General features: G+C 34.5%; 1 protein-coding gene across 1 annotated transcript; it reads left to right on the top strand.

Annotated features, from left to right (window-relative positions):
- Window positions 1-1,486: 1,486 nt before the first annotated feature.
- On the top strand, window positions 1,487-25,868 carry LOC136852266 (alpha-N-acetylgalactosamine-specific lectin-like). The gene is made up of 6 exons (XM_067126736.1): window positions 1,487-1,781; window positions 7,081-7,299; window positions 8,267-8,434; window positions 17,098-17,203; window positions 19,182-19,295; window positions 25,584-25,868. The coding sequence occupies exons 1-6, from the start codon at window positions 1,673-1,675 to the stop codon at window positions 25,636-25,638; spliced, it is 771 nt and encodes a 256-aa protein (XP_066982837.1). The 5' UTR covers window positions 1,487-1,672; the 3' UTR covers window positions 25,639-25,868.
- Window positions 25,869-26,261: the final 393 nt, after the last annotated feature.

Below are 26,261 nucleotides of genomic sequence, written 5' to 3'. Positions count from 1 at the left end.
CTGTCAGTGTGATTTGGTGAGAACCCAGCTAAATCTTGATTTAACGTAACGTTGTTAATTTCCTGTTAGTTTGTAGTAATATAAGTTCAATAGCTTTGGTGTTTTTCTGTGTTAGGGTATGTTCTTTGTAGTAAAAATGAACACGTGTTTGTGTAGCCACCACCTGTAGTGCTGGTTCGGAGCCGGAGTCTCTTTCAGACTGTGCATCAGGACCCGAACAGCGGGCGAGGGCCATAAGCTGAGTTATCGTCCAGAACTTCTCGACAGATATCACTTTCAAATTAGGTGTTGCTGAATTTTAATGAAATCTCGTAAAATTTGTCAAGTCAGTTTTCAGCTAACTAGATTCAAATTTTCTTCTTAATGACAATTAAGAAATTGTGTAAACTCTCCAAATTGTTGAAGGTCAACTTGATGCTTTAAATAAGAAATTTACTCCCTTGAAAAGAACGGGAAAATTATTGGAATAATAGATATTATATATTAACTCTATATATAATAAAATAACGAAAGTGGTCTTTAATGTTCCAGTTCAATATTCTTAGATTTTAGATTTAGATCAGCAACAAAATGTATAGTTTTAATAGTAGCAAAAGGGAACGTATATTTCTTAGAAAAAATAAAGGTACTGAATATTAAATACCCAAAACAAACATAAGAAATCGGTGCAAAAAAGAAAAACTTTTCAAATGTGAGCCAAATTTCAAAAGGAAAAAAAAAAAATAGCACAATTTTTCTTCAGACATATGATTTGAGTAAAGATGTTTATAATGTTCAAAAGAAAAAATTTTAAGGATAAACAAATCAATTGCTGACAAGAAATGGATGAGCCCGTTTTTCACCCGACCCCTCCCCGCCCCCCCCTCAGCAGATGCAACCCTTCTACCACACTCCCTCTTCTCTGCTCTCACTAGCCAGGGCTCGAGATATATATATTTATTGTTATGCCAAACAATTTACGTGCTGTTTACTGGTTCCAGTTTTAATTCAAGGAAGCTGTGAGGTTCAAGAGAGGTCAGAAGTGAGACTGATCTTTATTGTTCACGACAGGTACGTACTTATAATGCGGAAATCGGACGGAAAGGTAGCGGGCGACCTGCGGGCCCCCGCTGCGTCCGTACAGAATTGTGTTTGTTGAAAGACATACAATAACATATACGGAGCATTACAGAACATGTACAAGGCAGATATATATATCGGCGAATAGGCCGTAGAATGATACATATAATGAGATACATAAAGAATCAGAAACAATAACAAGTGACAAATACTACGTGATTAATGTACAAATGTAGAGCTAAACAAGGAACGGAGAGGCGGTTTGACGCACTTACGAAGCGGATAAGTAACGGAAGGGGAGGTTACATTTGAAACAATGAAGTATCTTTATTGCCTAATAATTCTAAAATTTTTCGTTTATCTCATCTACGTTTTTATGGGAATTCCTAGGTAGCCCATGTCCTGCTGGCCTTATCAAAGGACGCCCCTCACATGCACCCAGACTCCTCACACCAATGACGGGAAATACCAGCTTCTCTGCCATTCTTAAAGTCTCGCGCAGTCGTTAAACTTTCAGTTGTCCACGGTGCACCCAAGATCCTCGTAGGATTTCGACTGAGACGCTCTGCTGCTGAAACCCGACCCACGTGGCTAGAACGGAAGGGAAGGAAATATGGCGTTCGCTTCTTGGACCCGGCATCTGGTCTGTATTGGCCTCCTGTTTTCTCACATTTGTCTCGGGAGGGTTGTGCAAACCAGCTTTGTTCCGGAAAGCTTTGCAGGTAAGAACTTCTTCCTGTTATTCACCTGGAATGCAGAAATATCTTGGGAAAGAAATTAACGGATATAATTCCTAACAATTTGTTTCTGTGAACTAATGGAGAAGTGCGACGATTTCTAGTTTCATGAAATTTACACATTTCTGAAAAACTCTTGTTTGAAAACCAACTTAATTGCCGTCCCTCCGCGCTCTTTTTGCTGGAGATTCCTCGATTTTAGTCTTGGTCTTTGGACGAGAAATTCCACGAGAATAGAATAGCATATAGAATTTAGGCCCAAAGCCAAGTGCTGGGGCCTATGAGGTCATTCAGCACTGAAAAGGAAATTGACAGTAAAAAGGTTTGAAAGTTGCAACTGGAGGAAAACCTCACAGTTGCTCTACGAATCAATCTTCACCAGAGGGCAAAAATAGGATGGAAGAATATGAAGAGGAATGAAAGGGGTTGCAGCTATGACGCAGCAAAGAACCTTTACTCTACTTTACTTATGCCTAAAGTGCACTGACAGCATTGCCTCCCTACAAGGATCTAATACCAAGATTTTTCTAAGCCAAAGATGTTTTCATGTGTTCCTTTCAGCTTGGTGATATTGACCAGAAGACAACACCAACTGTGATATTTCCTATATTTTGTATTGGTGTGGTTCTATGCCTTCATCCCAAGTCTTACTGATGCATGAGCATATTGTACATGCATACGGAAGCATGGAAAATATAATATACAGTTATCAAATCTAATACAACTTACGTTTAAATAAATAATTTTGTATCCAATCCATGAAACTGGCCAAGACATTGTCTACAGCCAGGGATTAACAACTGGACGTTTTCTCTTAGCAGAGAAATTCCACGAGCTATGAACACCATTTTTGGTGAAAGTCGACACGAACAAATCTGCCCCCTAGGATCAGTAATGTTCAGCTTTTATAGGCGTAAAATAAGCTTAAAAGCCTTATCCACCGAGTAATATCTTATTTCCAAGGTTGACAGGAGGCCTGGTGTGGACCTCCAGACAACTTCGTACCATCAGAGACCCTCCTTTCCCCAGGTAACATTGGGTTGAATGTTCTGTTGGGGCACACAAGGAGGGTTCCCTCTTCCATCAAAACGACTCGTAACAACCATCGCGATACTTCCCACGTCAGCGGCCTTAGGACTTACTTCAGTGACTGCCTCTTCCCTTTGCAGCCCAACTTTAGATCTCGTTCCCGCGCTTTTTTCTCCTCACTAATACCTCCCTTCTTTGAAAGGGCGCCAGCCTTCTTCCTTATTTTTCTTGTGTTCTGATTTTCTTCGGGTCTGGGCTAGAAAGGGCATTAGATTACTATCCAATATCACTGGATTTCATGGCACATCACACACACAATATATATATATATATATATATATATATATATATATATATATATATATATATATATATATATATATATATATATATATATATATATATATATATATATATATATATATATATATATATATATGATTTATTGGTTACCTTTTAATTGTATAACCACAATCTCCTTATTGTAGTTAATAAAATTATATATATATATATATATATATATATATATATATATATATATATATATATATATATATATATATATATATATATATATATATATATATATATATATATATATATATATGTATGTATATATATATATATATATATATATATATATATATATATATATATATATATATATATATCAAATACCAAAATGAAAAAATTAAAAACGGGTATAAATATATATGATATGGTAAAAATTCAACATAAATGAAAAAAATGAAAAAGCATACAGACGTAAAATCAGAGGAAATGACACGACTGCAATGGTAAAAATCTTGTTACAACATTTAAATAACACCACTTTGTATCAGCCCTTTGAAGATGGCTTACAAAAAGCCAAGACAGACAGATTTAAACAGTTTTTCATTCCTTTGCTGGGTAGTGTTTGAAATACTGGTTTCAACCGACTGCATGTTCGATTGTGCTTTAGTTTTGTTACACACACATTTGATGAAATAACACCACTATGTATCAGCCCTTTGAAGATGGCTATATATATAAATATATACTATATATTTATACAAGACCGGTCCCCGATTTACAACAGTTTTTTTGATTCCTTTGAATAGTGTTTGATATATATGATGTATATTTATATATATATCAAGTGTGATTGTACTTTAGTTTTATATATACACACACACATATATATTTATATATATATATATATATATATATATATATATATATATATATATATATATATATATATATATATATATATATATATATATATATATATATATATATTTATACAAGAAGCCCTATGCATCCCCGTATATATATATATATATATTTAAATGATTGATTTTGATTTGATGAATATATATATATATATATATATATATATATATATATATATATATATATATATATATATATATATATATATATATATATATATATATATATATATATATATATACATGTGACACAAACAAAGCCACTCCAACACTTTCTAAAAACATAACAGACGCCTTAGACGTCTCGAACTCTCGGCCTAAACCGCTCACGTCTCTTCGCTGCTGGGAGAAAGGGAGCTGGGGATTTGGCACGATACATATACACATTTGCTACCGGGGTCTAAGCGATGTCAGGCAGGGCAGCCGATCGAGGCTACGGCCTACCCCAACGCCAAATCAAAGTCCTTCAAAAGAAGGCATCGTGCTTACCCCATGATATGAAAAATGGGAAAAAAGCACGTTAAACGAAGAAGAAGAAGCTCTATATATAAATGTGTGTATTAAAACCCAAAGTAAAGTTTAGATAATTACATTTATTCCATAAAATATGTTTAAAATTTTCAATACAACGTTTTGAAAACATGTATGATTAATAATTTCGATGGTATTTTCATTTCTTTCTTGCCGACCTCCGCAAGTTAGTTCTTGATAATTCGAAATCGACAGTCAGGGGCGACGGGAGGCGGGTGGCCGGCCGACTCTTCCTCCCTCCGGTGGGTCCACTTTCTGAGGAAATCTAAGCCCAGACGTTATTTAGACTACTAATCGTGCTTTTCGACAATGTCATAAAAGTTTTAATTTATTTATTTTTTCCTAATATAATACTGACATGCAATTGCCAAGAGAGAAATGATGCGTCTTATCTCGTTTCCGTTCTATCTGATTTCCCTCTTTGGTTTATCACTGGATACTGATAAAACAGCTTTGCACTTGGTGATTAACTGTGCTTGTAACTGTCTGGTGTCTATAGGTTATCAAGGGATTTAAAGGTTATCCGATAATTACCCCTATGTGTGTCATATCAATGCCCATGACTAAATGCTCAACTTTAGTTATCATAAAGTTCCGAATTCGGTGGAAACGATCCCCACCCCCCTGGACCTGATAGCTGTGGTTCAACGAATCAGTTTATACCACATCAAACTTGACTTTTGGACGAAGACTGTCTGAGAATTTTTCTCGGTAATGATTGAGTGGACTGCACATTTAAGAGTTCGCGGCCCGATGTTGTGGTCTGAGATGCACAGTCCTTACAGCACGACTACAAGTCAGAATCACAGGTGGTAGGATGGCACACAAACAGGTTAGAATTTTACTATTTCCATACAAAAATTAGAATCTGTAATTGGCCTAGCTGCGCACATTTACGTCAATAAGGAAATAACAACAATGGAATCAAACTAATTCAACCTGGCGTCAGCTATGCTAACAAAGGATGGACCTCGTGGTCCCAAGAAACATGTGCGCTGAAAAAAATATTGGAAATTGACAAAGTTACTCAGAATTGAGCCTCGCGCAACTTAGCAGTGTATGTTACTCACAATTGTTAATTATGGCATGAAGAGTTCAGAACAACCTACGATCGCAGCGGGTTCTAGAATGATCCGCATCTCTATACAACAAATGATGACAAAGATATCAACTGATATACTGAAGTGACCGGACTTGGCCACGGATCACATCCGGCTTCCTCTGAAGCTCTTACCGTATGTAAGTTAAGTTAAGAATACCTTAGTTTAACCAGACCACTGACCTGATGAAGAGCTCTCCTAGAGAGGGCTGGCCCCAAGGAATGATTAGATTTATTTTACGTGGCTAAGAACCAATTGGTTACCTAGCAACGGGACCTACAGCTTATTGTGGAATCTGAACCACATTATGACGAGAAATGAGTTTCTATCACCAGAAATAAATTCCACGCCTAAGCAGATGATATAAGTGATAAATTATACTGCTCATACAGAGAAGGTCACGTGAAGTCGATCAAAAATTTGACAGAAATGAGGCACTATTGGTGGTTATTGCAAGTCGTCTGAAACATCCTAGAAACCGTTCCTGTTTGTAATTGGGGCTTGGCATTTGGGAAAAGAAGCTACGCAAAATATATTGAGTTTTTTATTATCTGCAGTAGTCATGTCACTAGTATGAATGGATAAATTCAAATAAATTAAATGTAAATAAATATGAGGAAACAGTGAACAAATGCAAAAACTGGGTCTGACAGTGTCGTCTGCTAAGAAAAAATACTGCTAAGAAAAATCCATTGCAAACCTGGCAGACCTCTATCAACTCTTTATGAATGTTTAACCTTATTTTGTATTTCAGACTTTACAACATTGCATGAAATGTTATTTAGAATAAAAGAAAAGTGTTCTGTGATTTACCTACCCATTGTATACTCTCAGCACATCCTTAGGCTACCGTCACTTTATATATGTCTTTCATCAGTTTTTGTCTGTACAATGCTTTATCGCTCAGCTCTATAGAAGGTAGTAAGCAGAGGATAAGTTCAGTACTTTAAGTTCTCAGATAAGGTTTAAATCACTCTTGATGTCCAAATTTAGCATAATTGTTGGGAACAAAATTGCATTTACATACTTAAGCATATCGCAATGGTTTTTTTCTTAGCAGTATCTTTTCTTAGCAGACGACACCGTCAGAGCCAATTTTTAAATTTTTTATTGTCCTCGTATTTATTTCCATTTAATATGTTTGGATTTATCCATTCATAATAGTGACATGCCTACTGCAGATGATAAAAACCAAAATATATTTCGCATAGCTTCTTTCTGCAAATGCCAGGCCCCGTTACAGAAAGAAACGATTTCTGGGCTGTTTGTAGACGTATTGGCTCTTTTTTCCTCAAATTTTCGGTCGACTTCGTGATCTGTGTACGAACATTATAATTTATCACTTATATCATCATGATTTTCCACATATTATATTGCCTGCGATGCTGAGAAAAATTTCTTTTTTTCCAGAACTATCTGATAAAGTCCAGGACATTAAATCTTTCCTGGATTTTAAGCAAGAGGTCAAATCTACAATACTTCTCAACCAGCTGGAGCTTCTTTTGAAAACTGCTGAACTGGAGGGAAAAATTGGCAGCAGCCGTAGTGGCAAAGATTTAACAAACCTTGAATCAAGGCTTAGCCAGATGGAACTGAAAATTGATGGATTGGCAGCCGAAGGAATTAATGGTAAGACGTCTAGACAACTATTTGTAATTATGATTTGTAACAAGTGCAGACTGTATTGCAACATTTATTACTAAAGACTACATTGGCGAAAAATCCATTACTTATAGTAATGGTTTAGTTACTTAGCTATTTTATTATTTTAAACATTTTTATTTTTTTCCTTTCCTCGCTTGCGCTTGTCATATTTCGTATTCCTTTCAAATATGCACACATGACAACGCTTTGACAAGATAGCCTATTGTATTCATCACTCTTAATTAAACAATATATTTTCCGTAGTCCATTGCTACGTATGCGTATACGTATGCCTTAATATAAGAAATGAAATTTATATTGGGTAGATCTTTTCATCCTTATTCGAAGAAAAGAAAATAATTTGTAAAATTCCTTGAGTTATATAAATCAACATCTTTGCTAGTTTTATTACAAAGAATCCTCTGAAATTTGTTCTATTACTGTGTTATGTGAATGTCACAAATTCAGTGTTCAGTTTCAGCTATTGCATTGAATTAGTCTTTAGAAATTACCATAACACCTTTGTTTTAACCAGTGATGTACAATATCGAGATAAGAGGATTGGAATTTCATCTACACAGATAGCCGTTGTTGGAGTAGTTTCGTTCGCTTTGGGAGAGTTTGTAATTTTTTCTTGTTTTTAGCTCCTTGTGATTGTTGCTTAACGTAGAATTTTGAGTTCAAGTCTCCCTTAGGGCTGGTACAGTCACTGCCACCATTTTTGTGGATAAAAATGAGATACTTAGTTTAGAGCGCCTGGTAACGCTTTGTCACCCTTAAAGGGCAGCTAATGGGAAAAAGACAGTAACAGGTCTCGCCCACTGCAGCAACTTAAAAAGAAGAGAACGCTTTGGTACGATTGTAATTATTGTCTTCATTATTCATTATCGTGTCTCCAGGAATCTTTGCTGTGATGCAAGACAGTAATGAGACTTTACTTTCATTTGTACAGCTCATTCTACCAACCCCAAGTGCAAGGAGGGCTGGCAATACTTCGAAAATTCGTGTTACTTCTTTTCCATCGCAGAGGGCTCTTGGGAGGAAGGACGAAAGGACTGCCTTGATATGGCCGGTGATTACGTCAAGATCACAACACATGAAGAGTTTAATTTCGTTGCCAGTAAGTGTCCAATATTCAACAATGAGCGCTTTGTATCCAGGCCCAGGAGATGAGGTACCACAACAGAATGACCCCATATTTCAGCCTGTCAGACTTAGTACTTAAAAGTTTTCTTCGGTCTGTCTATCATCTGATTTTCACCTTCATTCTGGCTCTTCCGTTTCTGTACATCTGAAAAGTATGTAACACTAATCCACTCCATTCTCGACACAGCCATGAGCACTCTTTTCGTCCACGCAAAGCTTGCTGTTTCCTTGCCCTCCATAATATATATATATATATATATATATATATATATATATATATATATATATATATATATATATATATATATATATATATATATATATATATATACATATATATATACATATATATATATGTACACACACACACACACACACACACACATATATATATATATATATATATATATATATATATATATATATATATATATATATATATATATATATATATATATATATATATATATATATATATATATATATATATATATATATATATATATATATATATATATATATATATATATATATATATATATATATATATATATATATATAGGCAGGAGAAGGGCATGGAACACATACAGATCCAGTACATACATTTATTTGTCTATGCGTTTCGTGACCCGTGGTCACATCATCAGGACATCTACAGTTGTAAATGAAAAAGGGGCATTCAGCATACATAGTTAAACGTAAACGTACACAAAACATAAAAAACTTAAAATAGAAAATCAGTTAAATTTAAACAATCACACTTAAATACATTTACACATTAAAGAACCAATAAAAGAAAACTTAAAATGAACTTAATAAAAAGGATTTTAAAAATAAAGTTTAGAGGGAGAGCAGAAGGCGCACCTCTCGGGGTGAAAGAGGAGAACACACAAAGAAAACAGCACAAAAACAGAAGGACGCCGCGGACAAATATAAACAAACAGTCGAATCATGCTATGAACAGAGGAACTGCCGATGATTGGCAATTTTATGTCGGTACAATTCTTTTGATGTTCAGACTTTCCAAGAGAAGCTATTCTCCAGGTTCTATAGCTTGGCCAATTATTCTGAAGTTGTCGTAGGATCTTATATTTGAAAGTTCGGGATTAGACAGTCTGCAACCCGTACGATAACTCACGCCCATGTGAGAATCGGCCCTGACCTTGAGGAGGCGCCGAGTCGAACCAACGTAATTCCCGGAACTACATCCGGGGCACTTGTACTCATATACGACGCCCGACGTCATCAAGGGACAGAGCCGATCCTTGAAGGGAAACAAAGAACCAATGGTTTTAGGATTTTTTGGTATTAATTTAATGTTAAGAGCACCAATATGTTTTTGATAATTTTAGCAAACTGCTTAGCAAAATTTTGATTGTTAGGTAAAAAACAGAAGCTTGCATGTATAGTAAGTTTAGGTACATTATATTTAGGCATTAAGGGAGCAAGTTTTTTTATCGAGAACTTTCTTAATAACCTTAAGTACTAAAAATAGTCGTATTAAAATTATCATTATCTTTAGTAACTAAAACATCAAGGAAAGCCAACTTACCGTCTTGTTCCTTTTCAATAGTAAAATTAATATTATTGTGAAAGTTGTTGGCTAGGTTTAAAAATCTATCTGCATCATACTCATTTTTCGGTAGAACGAATGTGTCGTCTACAGTATGTACCTGGCGTCAAATAAGGGACAGAAAGACAAGGAGCACTCCTCCATTATGTGCTCCTTTTCCTCTTTCACCCTGAGAGGTGCGCCTTCTGCTCTCCCTTTTAAGCTGATTTTTAAATCCCCTTTTATTAAGTTCAGTTTTTTATTAAGTTCGTTTTAAGTTTTCTTTTATTGGTTCTTTATTGTGTAAATGTATTTAAGTGTGATTGTTTAAGTTTAACTGATTTTCTATTTTAAGTTTTATATGTTTTGTGTATGTTTACTTTTAACTATGTATGCTGAATGCCCCTTTTTAATTTGTAACTGTAGATGTCCTAATGATGTGACCAGCGGTCAAGAAACGCGTAGACAAATATTTGTATGTACTGGATCTGTATGTGTTCCTGCGCCCTTCTCCTGCCTTCTATAGTGCCCTTCGATGTGTGGATTATATATATATATATATATATATATATATATATATATATATATATATATATATATATATATATATATATATATGTGTGTGTGTGTGTGTGTGTGTGTATATATATACATATGAATGTCTTTTACTGTAACACTACAGTATAATATGAAGATAAGAAGGCCCATGAAACACTATTTGAACGTTGCAACCATATATTTCGGGCACTAGCTTCTATGCCCCTGTTCACTGGAAAAATATGGACAGATGAAATGTTACAAGGGTATATATACAAAGCATATATAAGTGTGGCATTAAGTCTCCGATGGTATGCAGGTGACCGTTTCCTAAGAGGGAGGAGAGTAAACTGTTCCCTAGTGGTTTTCGGCCCGTTAACTCCTGTTTGCCGTCGATTCTGGTGGTCGTGTGCTCTGGAACATCTTCTTCAGGACCGGTCTGAGGATTAAAGCGTCGATGTCGTCCGATTTCCAATGTCCTCCTGATAAGTTCATATTGTTGGTCTGACTGATGATAGCAGATTCCAGCATCTTTCTTTTGTAAGGACAGCTACTTTGGAAAACCACCTCCGCCCCACTCCAGTTTATGATATGTCCTGTATTTCTGAAATGTAGGAAAATCCCCGAACTCTCCGAAGCGTAACGTACTGATCTTTTTCCTACTTATCAGAAATACAGGACATATCATGAATTGGAGTGGGGAGGAGCTGGTTTTCAAAAGTAGCTGTCCGTACAAAAGAAAGATGCTGGAATCTGCTATCATCAATCAAACCAACAATATAAACTTGTCAGGAGGACATTGAAAATCGGACGACATCGACGCTTTAATCCTCAGACCGGTCCTGAAGAAGATGTTCCAGAGCACACGACCACCAGAATCGACGCCAAACGGGAGTTAACGGGCCGAAAACCACTAGGGAACAGTTTGCTCTCCTCCTTCTTAGGAAACGGTCACCTGCATACCATCGGAGACTTAAAGCCACACTTATATATGCTTTGTATATATACCCTTGTAACATTTCATCTGTCCATATTTTTCCAGTGAACAGGGGCACAGAAGGAAGTGTCCGAAATGTATGGTTGCAACGTTCAAATAGTGTTTTATGGGCCTTTATTTCATATATATATATATATATATATATATATATATATATATATATATATATATATATATATATATATATATATATATATATATATATATATATATATATATATATATATATATATATATATATATATATATATATATATATATATATATATATATATATATATATATATATATATATATATATATATATATATATATATATATATATATATATATATATATATATATATATATATATATATATATATATATATATATATATATATATATATATATATATATATATATATATATATATATATATATATATATATATATATATATATATATATATATATATATATATATATATATAGAGAGAGAGAGAGAGAGAGAGAGAGAGAGAGAGAGAGAGAGAGAGAGAGAGAGAGAGAGAGAGAGAGAGGTTCTTTCTACCATTACTAACTGAACAGTATGAAAACATATTATTCTAAGAGTCACTAATCAAAAAATGGCTGCCAGTCATTCTAGCGTGGACAGTCATTTTGCATATTATCTATGTAATATAATAGACTTAATCCCATACATCTTACCGATAAATCATGCAATTCCGCTCATGTCATATTTCTGCCTGAAACAAACACACACACACACACACACACACACACACACACATATATATATATATATATATATATATATATATATATATATATATATATATATATATATATATATATATATATATATATATATATATATATATATATATATATATATATATATATATATATATATATATATATATATATATATATATATATATATATATATATATATATATATATATATATATATATATATATATATATATATATATATATATATATATATATATATATATATATATATATATATATATATATATATATATATATATATATATATATATATATATATATATATATATATATATATATATATATATATACATATATATATATATATATATATATATATATATATATATATATATATATATATATATATATATATATATATATATATATATATATATATATATATATATATATATATATATATATATATATATATATATATATATATATATATATATATATATATATATATATATATATATATATATATATATATATATATATATATATATATATATATATATATATATATATATATATATATATATATATATATATATATATATATATATATATACATATACATGTGTGTGTGTGTATATAAGAAATTTTTTATCATATTTATATATATCATAAGCTACATATATCAAATTCATATATATTGGGAATTATCATATATATAATTTATAAGTGATAAATGGACTGGTACTGCCGGTATCCCATATATATATATATCCATATATCAATATCGATGGAGTTCCTGGATATATATCATGGGATATATATATATATATATAAATTCCCTATATAATTCCTATATATATATAATTTGATATTTAGTGACATTTGTATATATATATATATATATATATATATATATATATATATATATATATATATATATATATATATATATATATATATATATATATATATATATATGTGAAATTTTATCACACCGTGATTTATATACAATCATGAAGCTAAATTTTTAAATTCACACCTCGTATATTTGTTGGATTGTCAATCATATAAGTGATAAATGTCCCTTCCAATTCATTTATCAAATTCATGCTACCTTCTCCCATTTATCATCTATATTGGGAAATTATCCAACAGAGATAGAGAATTTATATATTAAGTGATAAATGGACATGATTGTACTGCATAACAAGAGCTGCGCGATCCAAACGACAATGAACTGTCATCCAGCAACTCCAGTCGACGTTCTTTCCCCACTGAGCTATCACATCTCGACAAAAGTTTATACCTGGATGGCTCAATGGTTTACGCCAACTGGATCGCTGAATAGGCTTTAAATCGCGGGTTCGTGTCCCTAATCCAATTCATTTATCACTTATAAATTCCCCTTCGGTGACAATTCTCCAACGAGATATACCGAGTTAGCGTGAATTTGATATTTAGTGACATTTGTAGCTTCATGATTATATACAATATCACAGTATGATAAAAATATATATATATATATATATATATATATATATATATATATATATATATACACACACACACATATATATATATATATATATATATATATATATATATATATATATATATATATATATATATATATATATATATATATATATATATATATATATATATATATATATATATATATATAAATGGATGTATGTGTGTCTATGTGTGTATGTTCCACAAACACTCTGAAACGCATTGAGGAATTTCTACCAAACTGGGTAAACTTACGACTTACCGACTCAGAAAGAGCATTGTTGGGGTAAGACATCAATAGCACCGAAGGGATGGAGGGGGGGGCCTTTGGGAAGGGGGTGAAATGTAAAAATAACCCAAAATGACAAATATTAGAGTCTAATCCATAATTTTTGAGGTCGCTGAGATGAATAGTGATGCTCCCGATGCCCTTCAAATCCAAATTCAGCCCTGATAGGGAGGGGAGTGAGGAGTGGTGGGAAGGGGGTGACATAACAATAACCAAAACGACAGATATTAGTGTCTAATCCATAGTTTTAGAGGTCACTGAGATGATTAGTGACCTTCCCGATGCCCATTAAGTCCAAATTCAGCCTCAATATGGAGCGGGTGAGAAGGGGTGGGAAGGGGGTGGCATAAAAAACTGAAAACAACAGATATTATTGTTCTAGTCCATAGTTTTTGAGGTCACAGATGAATAGTAACATTCCCGATGCCCTTTAAGTCCAAGTTCAGCCCGAGTAGGAAGGGGGGTGAGAAGGGTTGAAAAATAAAATGTAAAAAATGGCAGATATTAGTGTCTAATCTATAGTTTTTGAGGCTGCTGAGATGAATAGAGACACTCCCAATATCCTTTAAGTCCAAGTTCAGCCCCAATAGGAATGGGGAGTGAGAAGTGGTGAAATATAATATGTCAAAAATGCTGGGCAATGTAACTTAAGCAACTATCTCAATAGGAAAGGGAGTGAGAGACAGTGAAAGGGAAAGGAAGTGACAGAGAGACCAGAGGGGGTGTTGGGGAGAGAGAGAGAGAGAGAGAGAGAGAGAGAGAGAGAGAGAGAGAGAGAGAGAGAGAGAGTGTGTGTTTTATCGGTTTTCATTCAGAGTCTTCCCGGGCAGCACCGGGTTGGTCAGCTGGTGTGTGTGTGTGTGTGTATATATATATATATATATATATATATATATATATATATATATATATATATATATATATATATATATATATATATATATATATATATATATATATATATATATATATATATATATATATATATATATATATATATATATATATATATCATTACTATTTTATAACTCATCTTAATAAGTCTAGTGTTAAGCAACAAAAATTTTAACAGCTTATTTATGTATGAAGAGGAAATAGTAGATAAAAGCAGAAAATGCTACAGATTTCAAATGTAAGCACAAATACCTGCACTTGACAGGATATGTTTGGAAGAATTGGAAACAACTTTTACCTCTCTTGACAGCTGAAGAGTTATTAGTTTCATCTATTAGCATAAGAAAATTACTGATTTGATTTTCTGTTGTGAATTGCCTTCTGTCAGGTAACCGACAGACGAGTACTATGTTATTTGTGTCTGTTATTCATGTGAAAACCAAATGAATCTGCATGTTTCAGTTTCGTAGAAATATGTACATCTATTCAAGAATGACACTCTAACATTATTTTGTTTGATTTTTGTATGATACTGCTTAAATAATTTCTGTATTATCTAGTGAAGAAGCTAAAAGAAGAGTTGGAGGGGAGTTTTGTGGTATGTTAATGAAAAAGATGCTTACGTCTGCAAAAGAGTTGATGATGCCCAGCGGTTGTCACTTTCCACTTTCCGGCATTATATTTGACTGCATATACTGTACTGCATGGGCATAACATCATCCAGAATTGTATTGTCACACATCACCAGTTAATTCACTACATTTAACAAATATTATGTTAATTTAGTTTTGATCACGAACTTGAGAATTATCTTAAAGTTTTCGTGTTAATGCCAGCTTTGTAAGTCAGTTCTGTATTCGCAGTAATTGTATAACTTGTCTCTTTTCCCCAATAAAACTCGAATGCAGAACGGAACGAACAGCTTCTTGGCCCATTTTTTGGAGTTGATCTGTTATCTGGTGTCGTGTTGTGATGCGTTTTGTGCTTCAAAAAGGGACATTGCCCTCAGTCTTTGAAGCTTGTTGTCACTTTGGTTCGTCTGAGTGACTTTGAGATGTATTTCCCTTTGAGTAATTCATTTTCATTGATGTCATATGATAACCATTTGATAGTTTAACCTTTAGTTATTAAATTAATTTCAAGTTTAAATTCTACAAGTGCATTCCAGTATCCCTCCATTTTATTTCATTTTCCTTTGATCCCATTTTAGTGAATGATGAATAAAGTTTGATCTGATGAACTCTGTAGAGTGTTCATACTTTGAAGTTACACAATTAAGTAACTTATAGAAACAAGGTAACATATATAGAGTCCTCTTAGGTCTGAAAATCGACCCCTGAGTACTCGTAAGATTTTGAGAGAGAGAGAGAGAGAGAGAGAGAGAGAGAGGGGGGGGGGGAGGGGGGGCCGGCGGCCGAACAGCTGTCGTCGTATCTCACAGAAACTTGCGACCTGAGTTCATGTCTATAGGGACTGCTCAGTAAGTGGAAGTACTTAATTCTGGTACTATTCATTAATAATATTAGTGTGCTATCCTTGTTAATACTGAATTGGGTTGAGAAATGTCTCCCCGTAATTTAGAAACCGCAAAAGAGAGCGTTGTGTTGTTGCTGCGTCAGGCTTTTAGCGGTTTTTGACCAAGTAACAGTAAGCTTTGTCCATAAAATCACTTTTTCGTCACAGCTGATATGTAGTGTGGGGCGTTCGCGTCTCCCATGTATCGAATCATTAATCTATCATAATTCCCTTTCAGTGATATTCCCTAAGTAGAGCGAACTAGATATTAAGGATTTGTAGCTTAATGTTTGTGTATATAAAATGCAATGGTAATGTGATAAAATTCAAATATGTATGTGTATATATATGTCTGTGTATATATATAATATGCGTGTGTGTGTCTGTGTGCGTGTGTGTATTCCTATTTCCTACTCTGTTTTATCTTCCAGTTTTTTACACGTGCATTTACTTTCTCCTTTTAAATTAAATTCAGTGACTTCTGTTTCATGCCCAAAGAATATTTTGCACATTATCAACGATAAGCTAATAATAGTAATAGCTAAACTTTCGCTAAAGCACCTGAATTTGCGAGATTAACTTGACATTCATCAAACAGGCCAAGTGAAGGCGACTGCATGGATTGGGCTGAATGACTTGGCGACTGAGGGCAATTACACCTGGGTTTTAGAAGGCAAGCAACAAACGGAACCTCCCAGGACTTGGTAAGTTAGCGAAGCCACGAAATACTCTTTATTATTAATAGCCCATGGTCCATTTTCCCCTCTGGGGATTTTAAATGCTGCCCTGTATGCATTTACTTATAGTACAGTACCCAAGATGAACGCGAATACAAAGGGTACATAGAAAGTTACGCTACCTGGCAAGATATTTTCATCAGTTCTTACACCTTTCATTTTTCCGTTATCTTTTCCCCAGCTCCTTTCTGAAAACTTTGCTTTCCCGACGGAATATATTGTTGCAACTTTTACGAAATTGCCAGTTGTTAGTGATTCATGGAAGGTTGTATGTCAATAGGATATTCCCATTAAATTTGTGAAGATAATTGATAATATCCATGAAGACAGCAAATTCAAAATTAAGGTTGAAGGGGTCATGTTAGGAGAATTTGCAGTAGGTAGTGGGGCTGTACACGGAAGTGTTATGTTACATTTGCAGTTTGTCCATTCCATGGATTATACAGTGAAAAAAAACGTTTTGGGATGGAACAACAGGTTTAGATTAATGATAAAATTCGATATACTTAGAATATGTAGATGGTGCTGTCCTAATCAGGAAAATACCACAAAATTTACATAGCTTGCTCAATAAAATACATCATAATAGATATATAATGCCAGAGGGAGAAAGGCTTAGTGAAGATATTCTTTCAAATACTTAGGAATAATGATATCCAGTACAGGTTCTCTTGAGTGGGAATTTAGTAGCCTATTAAAAAACTCTCTCATATTAGGCAAGCTGAATAAGACTTATAAATTAAATAGGCTGAAATTGCCTACAAAAGTGAAAATATATATGTCAAGTGCAATCTGTGTTGCTTTATGGACACAAATCATGATATGACAATGAATCCATATGTAAATTATTTTATCAGTTTGAGAATATAGCTTAAGAAAATTATTATAAGAAATGATACTATAAAGGAAATTACAGAAATTCTATATATAGATAAAACAACAACAAAGGGGAGATGGAGATGATTTGGACATGTTCTTAGCATCATACAAACCAGGGAAGAGAATGCATGATGGTGTCAGCTGGGCTTCTACAGCTACGGAAGGGTTGCAAGACTCAGAAGTACTTGGGTGGCATTACTGATTCTTCCACATCTACTTTATCAGTTTCCCTTCTTGTCATCATAGCATCTGCTTCCCTTCCATGACACATCATTTATCTAACATTCCAAGATCTTATTTTATAGGTGTCCACTAACGCCTACAGACACTAGTGTGTCCTTTGTGGTTCCTGCCACTTATGTCTAATCCATCTTGGGTTATACCAATTCATATAGTTGCAACATGATACCTTGGTCACAGACCTTTGCGGTACCAACCAGATTTAAGCAATGGACGTGACACTTCCTGTTTGGGATTGACTTTCGAGGACGACAGGTGATTTTCATTTTAAAGATTCTTTTCTCCCCATTGATGATCTAAATAGGCACATTGACAGGAGACTGAACATGGTAAGTTGCCAACAACCTGTCCCCCACATACCATATCCTGCAAAAGGAAGGAACTAGAATTTTGTAATGCTTACTGTATGCAACTTGTCTTTCCCCTCCTCGTCTGGAGGGCCTACGTGTCCTGAGATAGGTGACCTTGTTCATTGCATCCTCAGCTGATGATCACTTCACTTGAAATGCAGACATAATTAAGCATTACAGTCATGAAGTCTAAAGTTTTGCCAAGATTTATGAGGTCTGATGTTTATAAGTGGTATTGTTGCCGTTAGGAAACTTGTTTTTCTCAGCTTCCTGACTATATTTCCAGAAATTATTTGACTTTTGTCTGTTCTCTGTATATAAACAAATAAGTAATTAATAAAGTGAGGATGGTTTAGTTATTCAAAATGCTTCAAAGTAATCAATCTGTAACAATATTTTTTATCGATACACACTCTGCACTCAAGACTTGTTATAAGTAGGAAACCATTCAAGTTCACTTTTTTCTTTTAATCAAGGTGGCACCCTAATCAACCAGACAATCATGGCGGGGCAGAAGACTGCATTCACTACTGGATCAAAGAAGATAAAAAACCGCTGTGGAATGATCACCGCTGTCATTTGAAATTTCGGTAAGTATGGATCAGTCATTTTTCTTCTTACCACACACACTCATATCCATGCATATTCTTACTGTTAGATCATAGGATATGTTTGTGGTGATAAATGAGGAGATGTGTGGCAATTTAAATAACAAAGTTTCCGTTGCAAAGACCCACAGCGGATTTTATTTACACTATTGGTTTACATATCTGCCGCTAGCGAGCAAAGCAAACGCATCAGTATAAATGGCGAACTTAAGTTTACCTTATCTTCTAATGTATTTATACTTAAAACTCCCCCTTCAACTTAAGTCACCCTCTGATGACTTTAAATTTCTCTATCTTACTTCTAGAGAGGGGTTTGGTAAACAGATCAGCAATGTTTGCTTCTGAAGGAACATACAAAAGTTTAATAATTCCTGCCTCCACTTCTGACCTTATAAAGTGATTTCTTACATCTGTGCGCTTTGATCGTTGATGATGTACAGGATTTTCAGCCAAAGCAATAGCACCTTGATTATCAACATACAAAGTTATACAATCCATCTTATAATCTGTCATATCAGAATACAAGTTTCTTAAAAAGTTGGCTTCCTGTATTGCATAAGTGATAGCTATATATTCATCCTTACACGTGGATAATGCTACAACCCTTTGCTTTTTGCTCTTCCAAGAAATTAATCCACCATCATTATTCATAAGAAATCCATAACCAGAAATACTGCATCTATCATTAGTCACACTGTAAAGTAAGGTCAGCCACTCGAGTCAACTTTCTTCATCTGTTTCTATTCCTTGCATCATCTTCCCCCAGTCCTGCCTCACCCATATCCCTCCTCACCACACCCATCCATCTGATCCGCTGGCACCCCACACTCCTCTTTTCCATCACTGGAATGTTCTTAGTTCTCTTGATTGGTTCCACCTCCTCTCTTCTTATCAATTGGCCGTAGTATCTCAGACGAGATTCCCATATACCACACATTACATATACCACTCATTCTTCTTATATCTTGACTCTCCCTCCTTTCCAGTAGTGGTATTCCAGCCGTCCATCTCACCATCCTCATTTTGGTTCTTTCCAACAGTCTCTCCTCTTTCCTCTTAAGTGCCCAAGTTTCTGCCCCATATAATAGTACAGGCCTGATAACTGTCTTATAAATCCTCATTTTGAGCCTTAGTGGCATTTGCTTCTCTAAAACTACTCCAGTTACTTCTCTCCATTTTCGCCAGGCTTCTTTCACTCTGTCTCACTGTTTTCTCAGTACCTCCCTCCTCTGCTATTATTGATCCAAAGTAGTTAAACTCGTCGTTCTGTTTTAGTACCATCTTCCACTTGAATGTTTACTTCTTCATGTCCTTCTTTACTACTAATCATTAGCTCTGTCTTTCCAATGTTCACTTTCAATTCTTTCTTTTGTAGGGCTCTTTCCACGCTAAAAACCTTTCTTACAGTTCTTCTTCTGTGTCTGCTATAATAACTAAATCATCAGCAAACATCAATGCCCACAGTTCTTCGTTGTTCCTTAATTCTGATGTCAAAGCATCTATAACGACGAGGAACATGAATGGACTCAGAGCTGATCCCTGATGGGGGCTAACCCCGACAGGGATGCCTCAGTCTCCCCATATTTTGTCTGTACACTGGTTCTTGCCCCTTCGCCCAATCAGAATCACAATAACCAATCAATCTTAATGGTTCATTTGACTTATTAAACTTCAAACTGAAATCAAGTGTTCTGTTTATATACTTTAGAACATGCTTTGCTATGCCTAAATGGGCTTTAGTTGGTTTGGACATAAACTGAGACAGTTTTGTTACAACGTAGCACAGATCTGGTCTAGTTCCAGTCATAGCATAAATCAAACTGACCACAATTTCTCTACATTCCTTAGGATCTGCTAATTCTGCAGAATTTTTATCATCACAGATCTTACTAACACTTGCATCACATGGTATTGCTTTAGGCTTACAGTAATTCATAATAAATCTTGCAAGTACCTTTACACAATACTTTCTCTGGTTTGCGATCACATAATCATCATGAAATATAAATTCCATACCAAGAAACCAGGATAACTTACCCATATCTTTCATTTTAAACTTACTACTCAAACGAACCTTCATACTGTTTAGCGCTTGACTTTTGCTTGCAGCAATGATTATATCATCGACGCAAAACAAAATAATCACAACAGAATCATCATAAGATTTTATATATAGACATGGGTCTGGAAGTGACTGCACAAAAGTATTATTAATAAGATATTCATGCAACACTTTGTACCAATTCTTACCACTTTGTTTTAACCCATACAGTGACTTTTTCAGTTTACATACAAGCTTCTTACCTTCACTATTTGTTTTTACAAAACCTTCTGGCTGTTCTAAGAAAATTTCACAATCAACATCTGCATTAAGATAAGCAGTTTTGACATCCATCTGATGTACTAATATGTCTTCTGTACAGCAGCCTGCATCCACATTCTTACTAAAGTGAACTTTACGGTGGGTGAAAATGTTTTATTAAAGTCTACACCTTTTAGTAGGGGAAAATCTTAAAGCTACATATCTTGCCTTGTATTTCGTAGAGCTACCAAGGCCTGTCTTCTTGGTATAAACCCACCTTCCACCTATCACTGACCTATTTTCTGGAGGTGGTTGCAGTTCATATGCGTCATTTTCTTCTAGGGCGTCCATTTCTTCATTCATTGCCACCCTCCATTTGTCAGAATCTGGAGATGATATAGCCTCAGCATATGTGGTTGGGACATAACTACTCCAAAGCAGCAGTGGACAGACCAGCTTGCTGTGTCCACAAGATCTATGTCGTCACCATCTGTCACATAATCGTTTAGGTAGCTAGGGGGGCTTCCTATTTCTCTTTGGATATCTTATTGTTTCTTGGCTAGCTGTGTTCTCTTGGTCGATTCCATCTTCCTTGATCATGGTTGATCCTTCGGTATTTTCTTTCGTACCTGGCTGGTCTTCCTCCTCTGGAATTTGTGGCCTCATTGAATCTTCATCCTCACAGTGTATACTAGGCCTACTATTGCCTCCCCCATTCTTGGTAAATTTCACACATCTCTCCTTTTTTACAGCATTTTCATTCGGAAGATACGCTAGGTAGGCAGGACTCTCATCATCATATCCTAAAAATACTGCTTTAACACTTCTTGCATCCAACTTGTTTCCATGTCGTCCGGAAGTGTAACATGTAGCACCGAACGAATGTAGGTCATTGAAGTTAGGCTTTCTCCCAATTAATGTCTCATAAGGAGTCTTGCCTGTCCTGTTGTTGAAGCACCTGTTTCTTGTGTAGGCGGACATCTTAAGTGCATATGGCCACAATGACTTCAGTAGTCCAGCATCTATTAGTAAGCACTTTGCCATTTCAAACAAAGTTCTCCATGATCTTTCTGCCATACCGTTTTGGTGAGGGGAATAATGAGTGGAAAATTCATGTATAATTTTATTTCTTGTATTGAGGGATCTAAAGTCACTTGAAGTAAATTCAGTACCGTTGTCGGTTTGAAAACGCTTCACTGTACCATACACAGTGGTATCTGCCAAAAATTTTCCCCTGGCTTTTGTGGTGTTGTTCTTGTTCTTCAGCATATACACCATAATGATGCTGGAGTAATCATCCACAAAAGTTATGGCAAACTTGTAACCTCCTTTTCCAACCACATTCATTGGTCCTGCTAAATCACAGTGAACTAACTACAAATTATTTGTAGCTCTCATGTCGGGCTCCCTACTTCTATATTGGGTCATTTTCTTAGGCTACATACTTCACAGTCTTGAATTTCTTTCCTAGAGATACACATTCCTTCAACTACACTTTCCAATTTAAGTATGTGTAATGGAGTAGTATGTAATTGTATACATATATATGTATATATAAACAATAAAGAAGTATGTCTCTCAGTTTCCTTCCTGTTATATAAAAGCTATCCTATTTTGTTTATGAGAAACATTACCTAATTGTAGTGGGTGGAAAGTACTCTAGAGGGGTGCTTTATAGATAGCATAGCAACAGGTGTGTGAAGCCATGTTGCAAATACTTTGCTATATGTCAATTTAGGCAATTCTCCTGAATTATCCGTATTCTATTACCTATTCTATAATGCCATTCTAACCAATTCTTTTCCCATTCCCTTGACTACTTTAAGTATTACTATAGACCAGTTTCAGTGTAATCGGGTAAGTCTGTACTATATGCATTCATTAGTCTAAAATGTTATATTATGTTAGTCTATGTACCTACTTACTAGTGTTATTGTGAAACCTCTGGTTGCTGTTCAAATGAGTGGCAGCAGACTAACCACCCAGGGAAGCATGTCCTAACTAAGGTATAATATATCCATAGCCTACCCTGCCACAGAGTGATCAACAGTATCAATTTAACCTAAGTAACCTCGTAAGTTTTAAGTAATGCCTGTTGGCGAAGCCATTACAGTGTGTCTCTCATGTTACAATGTCCTAAAATTTTGTGCCACTTCATAACTGTGTGACTAGCAATATTCTTTCCTTTAACACTGTTTAAATAATATAGCCTTCCCTGTTTTTCAATGTCAAGCACTGTGCTACCAGGGGATTTCATCATAGCATACTCAGTGGTAAAAATCACAATGGCACCTTTTTGTGTTGCTGCCTGTACAGAAAATATATCTTGCTTATATGTAGGTACATATAATGCATCTTTCACTGTAACCCTACATAATCTACCACTACTATAATGCAACATTACTTTGGCATCTCCTCTACCTTGGACTATACTACTGGCCTTGCTCCTATCAACTAGTTCTATCATGCACTTCTTTGGGTTAAAATTTTCCTCAAATTTCACAAATTTATCTTTCTCCGAAATAATGTGTACTGTTGCACCAGTGTCTACCAATAAATTTTGACTAAACACCTTACCTTCAGGTTTTTCTGCACTATATGTACAAAATGCAAAATCTTTATCATTGGCAATAGTTGGTTCATTGGCCACATTCTTGGCTGCATCCTTCTTGATTTCCTTCTTGTTTTTGCGGCATTGTGTGGTGAAGTGGCTTGCAGACTTGCAATTAAAACACCATCTTTTGGTTGGCCTATATTCCTGAGTTTTGCTAGAGTTAGGCCTATTCATTCTGCATTCCTTTGCAGAATGTCCAAGTGTACTACACGAATAGCATTTAATTTGATAATGACTTCTCTTTCTATCACTCAAGTTCATTAAACATTCATTATTTTCTGGCTGTTCACAAGGTTTTTCGGATTCTTCAAAAGCTCTTAACTCGACCTTAAACTGAGAAAATGTTAATGCCTTCTTCTGGCCTACCACAGCACGAAATAGCTTGAATTCTGGCAGCAAGCCTTTTTAAATCATAGCAATAAGTAGACTATCACTCACTATCTCTCCGGCTGACAGACGCTGACTTGGGTGATGTTGCCGCTCTCTCTGTTTTCATCATGTAATCAGTCATGTTTCACTCTCCAACATTTGGAGTGCAGTAAGTTAAGTGTAAAGATTCAGTAGTCTAGCATGCTTTTTACTAGATAATGGTCTCTGAGGATTTCAATGGCTTTCTTACCATTTGGCATCTCGAATTATTAACGAGAAACTTCTATCATGCAAAAACTGAACGAGTTCGCCGTATACGTTGCGATTCTTTTCCGGGTATCAGATGTTAGATGTGTGGGGATTTAAATAACTTGCAAAGTGGTTTACATATCTGCCGCTAGAGAGCAGAGTAAACGCATTAATATAAATGGTGAACTTGAGTTTACCTTATCTTCTAATATATATATATATATATATATATATATATATATATATATATATATATATATATATATATATATATATATATATATATATATATATATATATATATATATATATATATATATATATATATATATATATATATATATATTATTTAACACTTACAAAGCCTGAGTCCAGAGTTTCTCCTTTTAATTTCAAAAACTGCTGTCAGTTGTTCAGTTGACCAAGTTGAGTTTTGAATCTCTACTTTTTCATATCAAGAAGAGATGTGGGAGTGACACTGGAAAGTTGAAGGAGTGGTATGTTTTGTTAAGAGAAACAGTTGCTTACAGCAAACGAAAATGGGTGAGCAATTGACCAAATGTAGGGTAGATAAACTTAATGAAGTATGATGCAAAAGGCCGAGACAGTTATCTTGAAAACTAAAACAAGAAACAGTGAGGAATTTAAACGAGAAAGACTGGAACAGTTTCGGCAAACTTTGAATATCATTGATAAGCAGAATAGAAATTTCATTCATTTTTCTTTTAATTTCCAGATATGTTTGCGAGATGAACACCACAGCGGACCTCTCGACCCCATTACTGTTGTAAATAGGGGACATATAACACACTGGAAGCAAGTTAGGCTTTCACGGCTTCCGTTTGATTTGCCAGACAGTAGCGTTTACAGATTTATTTTACCAGAATCATATAAACTATTTTAGCAGAAAACAGTGAATTAAGAAAAATGGCAGGTTCAGTGTGAAATATTCTGGCATTCACCCACAATACCGGTTATTGTTGATCCATATGATAAAATAAAACAATATGAACAGCGTTAATTTTTTTTTATTTTACCTAGAGAAATTAGGTAACCTTCGTTTGATGCTCTCTCTCTCTCTCTCTCTCTCTCTCTCTCTCTCTCTCTCTCTCTCTCTCTCTCTCTCTCTCTCTCTCTCTCAAGGAAACCTCTAACGAGTACTAGCTTTTATTCGCAAATTTCATTAGGTTTTATGATGATCTAAACAGGTTATAAAGGTGGCACAAATGTAATAAGAGGGCTAATGATGAAAGTCAAATTATATTTCGAGTCCCTACTTATGGCTGATAAGCCCTAAAGTTATTTATTGTGTGTATCTTCATTCCATTAATTAGACATGACAAATTACCTGTGATTAAACAGAATTATTAGTAATTACAAATCGGGAGTGATTTTTTTTTTTAAAAACACTTTT

This window comes from Macrobrachium rosenbergii, chromosome 25 (assembly GCF_040412425.1).
Source record: "Macrobrachium rosenbergii isolate ZJJX-2024 chromosome 25, ASM4041242v1, whole genome shotgun sequence".
NCBI lineage: Eukaryota > Metazoa > Arthropoda > Malacostraca > Decapoda > Palaemonidae > Macrobrachium > Macrobrachium rosenbergii.
The sequence above is the reverse complement of the archived record's forward strand: the minus strand, read 5'-3'. Positions and strand labels throughout refer to the sequence as shown.

Coding starts and splice junctions, on each gene's coding strand:
- LOC136852266 (XM_067126736.1), top strand. CDS start 1,673: ATGGCGTTCGCTTCTTGGACCCGGCATCTGGTCTGTATTGGCCTCCTG. Junction 8,435..17,097: donor AGAGTTTAATTTCGTTGCCA/GTAAGTGTCCAA, acceptor TTCATCAAACAG/GCCAAGTGAAGGCGACTGCA. Junction 17,204..19,181: donor ACGGAACCTCCCAGGACTTG/GTAAGTTAGCGA, acceptor CTTTTAATCAAG/GTGGCACCCTAATCAACCAG.